The sequence below is a fragment of the Babylonia areolata genome, chromosome 31 (genome assembly GCF_041734735.1).
Source record: "Babylonia areolata isolate BAREFJ2019XMU chromosome 31, ASM4173473v1, whole genome shotgun sequence".
Taxonomy (NCBI): Eukaryota; Metazoa; Mollusca; class Gastropoda; order Neogastropoda; family Buccinidae; genus Babylonia; species Babylonia areolata.
The window spans coordinates 9,515,891-9,518,390 of record NC_134906.1 but is presented as its reverse complement, the minus strand read 5'-3'; the positions used below and the strand labels follow the sequence as shown (position 1 = coordinate 9,518,390).

At 46.0% G+C, this 2,500-nt stretch overlaps 1 protein-coding gene across 1 annotated transcript in view; it reads right to left on the bottom strand.

Moving 5' to 3' along the window:
• Positions 1-1,203: 1,203 nt before the first annotated feature.
• The window catches only part of LOC143275777 (histone H1-like), a 1,442-nt gene continuing 145 nt past the window's right edge, over positions 1,204-2,500 (bottom strand). The window contains exons 1-2 of the mRNA XM_076580056.1: positions 2,049-2,500; positions 1,204-1,209 (exon numbers count right to left, since the gene is read on the bottom strand). The exon at positions 2,049-2,500 is cut by the window's right edge and continues 145 nt beyond it. Coding sequence (XP_076436171.1) covers positions 1,204-1,209; positions 2,049-2,500 — 458 coding nt within the window. The remainder of the gene's footprint in view (positions 1,210-2,048) is intronic.

Below are 2,500 nucleotides of genomic sequence, written 5' to 3'. Positions count from 1 at the left end.
CGGGCTCAAAACAACGAGATTGTGACAAGGGAAGAAACTCCTGCACAGTTAAGTCAGATATTTAGACCAGCAGCATTACGGGCCCTTATAGTTCACGGTGTTTGTGTTGTGTTGTTTTGTTTCGCGTCGTACTGTGTTGCAACAAACTGCATTGCGCTGTATTGAACTGAACCGATTACTTTTACAAGACGGGCACAACAGCCGAATGGTTAAAGCGTTGGACTTTCAATCTGAGGGTCCGGGGTTCGAATCTCGGTGGCGCCTGGTGGGCCCGTAAAGGGTGGAGATTTTTCCGATCTCCCAGGTCAACACATGTGCAGACCTGCAAGTGCCTGAACCCCCTTCGTGTGTATACGGCAAGCAGAAAATCAAATAGGCACGTTAAAGATCCTGTAATCCATGTCAGCGTTCGGTGGGTTATGGAAACAAGAACATACCCAGCACTGTGCAGACCCCCGAAAACGGAGTATGGTTGCCTACATGGCGGGGTAAATAAACAAAACAGTTATACACGTATAATGTTAAATGTTACATGTTTGTGTGAGTGTGTATGTGTGCGTGCCTGAAATCTGATTGAATGACACAGGAAACGAATGATGAGCGCTCACGGCAGTGACAGCCGTCAGTCAGACGGCTCTACCCAGGTAGGCAGCCTGTTGTGTAAATGACCCCGTGTTTGTAAAGCGCTTAGAGCTTGGTCTCCGACCGAGCCGAGATAGACGCTTTATAAGTATCCATATCAATCAATCAGTTAATCAAACTGTAGTGTGGTGTGTCACTGACTTTCTAGTCACCAGTGAGGTAACGTCCAACTTTAGCAACCTAACTTACTGGAGCTAAATGCACGACGGATATATTTCGTGAATACTGCAATGCAGGCATATAAATAACAATGCTTTGATCTTTGTCACCCACTCTGAGTGGGTAAATTGTGAATAAACTGCCTGAGAAACCGCCGTCATAACCCCATACATAGACACAAATATCTCATAGGGAATTCTAATGTCTATGTCCCATACTAACCTGATAACGACATGCACGCTTTCCTGTACAGCCGCCATAATTGCAATTGCAGGACAGCGTGTGATGTCGTTATCAGGTCAGCGAGGGGGTAATGACGGTGGTTTTTCAGGCAGTTTACACCATAGTTTACCTACTCAGAGTGGATGACAAAGCTCAAATGATTGTTATATATGTTATACTTCATGCCTGCATTGCAAAAGACCCGAAATATACCTTGCATTTAGGTCCAGGTTGCTAAAGTTGGACATCGCTGGTGAACATATTTCTCCATGTGGAAAGAACAGGCTGCCCGCTTTACCATATCGCCACAGCGTAGAGCCAACCTTTCTTTTTTTTTCTACCTGTCTGTTGCTCTGTCAGAATCATATAAATTATCTTCTTCGGTATTTTGCCACTGAGTGCGTGTGTGGGTAATACTGTGTGATATTGGGAATGTGGATGAATCAGGATCAGAATCAATCTTAATGTCAAATAAACCTTAACAATGTTGAAAAGACACTCATGCAGAGTTACATGTACCACACACACACAAGATCTTTTTAACACACAAAAAATAAGAAAATGAATGAAATAAAAAATAAACACGAAAAAGAAATACATATATGGAACAAGAGATTGAATCACTCCAACATGCTATGGAGTTTGGGGATGTGTGTGTGTGAGAGTGTGTGTGTGTGTGTGTGTGTATGTGTGTGTGTGTGTGTGTAGTGTTGGGACTCGTGCTGCTATGTGTTGAGTTGGACCTGTGTACATTTGTTTTGTGGCTTATGTCAGTGAGACTGCGCTAGCTGCAAATGTTGCATACCTGTTGTACCTATGGGTTTGCATGTGCGTTGAGACCTGTGTGTGAATTCGTGGATTTCATGTCTGTGAGACTACCTCTGTGTGTGTGTGTGTGTGTGTGTGTGTGTGTGTGTGTGTGTGTGTTGTGTTGTGTTGTAGTGTGTGTGTGTGTGTGTGTGTGTGTGTGTGTGTGTGTGTGTGTTTAAATTAAAATCAACTTTGCAACGAGATGTCCAACCTACATGGGAAGACCTAAGAAGGGCCTGGGGGGAGGTGGGGAAGGGGAAGGCAGGTGAAGAAAGCTGGAGCTCTTCACATCTTGGCTGCCTTCTTGGCTGCTGCAGACTTGGCAGCCTTCTTTGGTTTGGCCGCTTTCTTGGCTGCTTCTTGGTCTTGGCAGCAGGTTTCTTGGTCTTGGCAGCGGGCTTCTTGGCAGCGGGCTTCTTGGGAGACTTCGGTTTCTTGGGCTTGGCAACGGGCTTCTTGGGAGACTTGGGCTTCTTGGTTTTCTTGGGCTTGGCAGCAGCCACCTTTTTCTCTCCCAGACGGAAAGAGCCAGAAGCTCCAGTGCCCTTGGCCTGCTTCAGGGTACCGGCCTTCACTCCAGCCCTCAGGGCCAGTTTCAGATGAGCGTTGATCTTGGTGGCTTCAACGCCCACCTTGTAGTTGGCCATGATGTACTTGAGGATGGCCT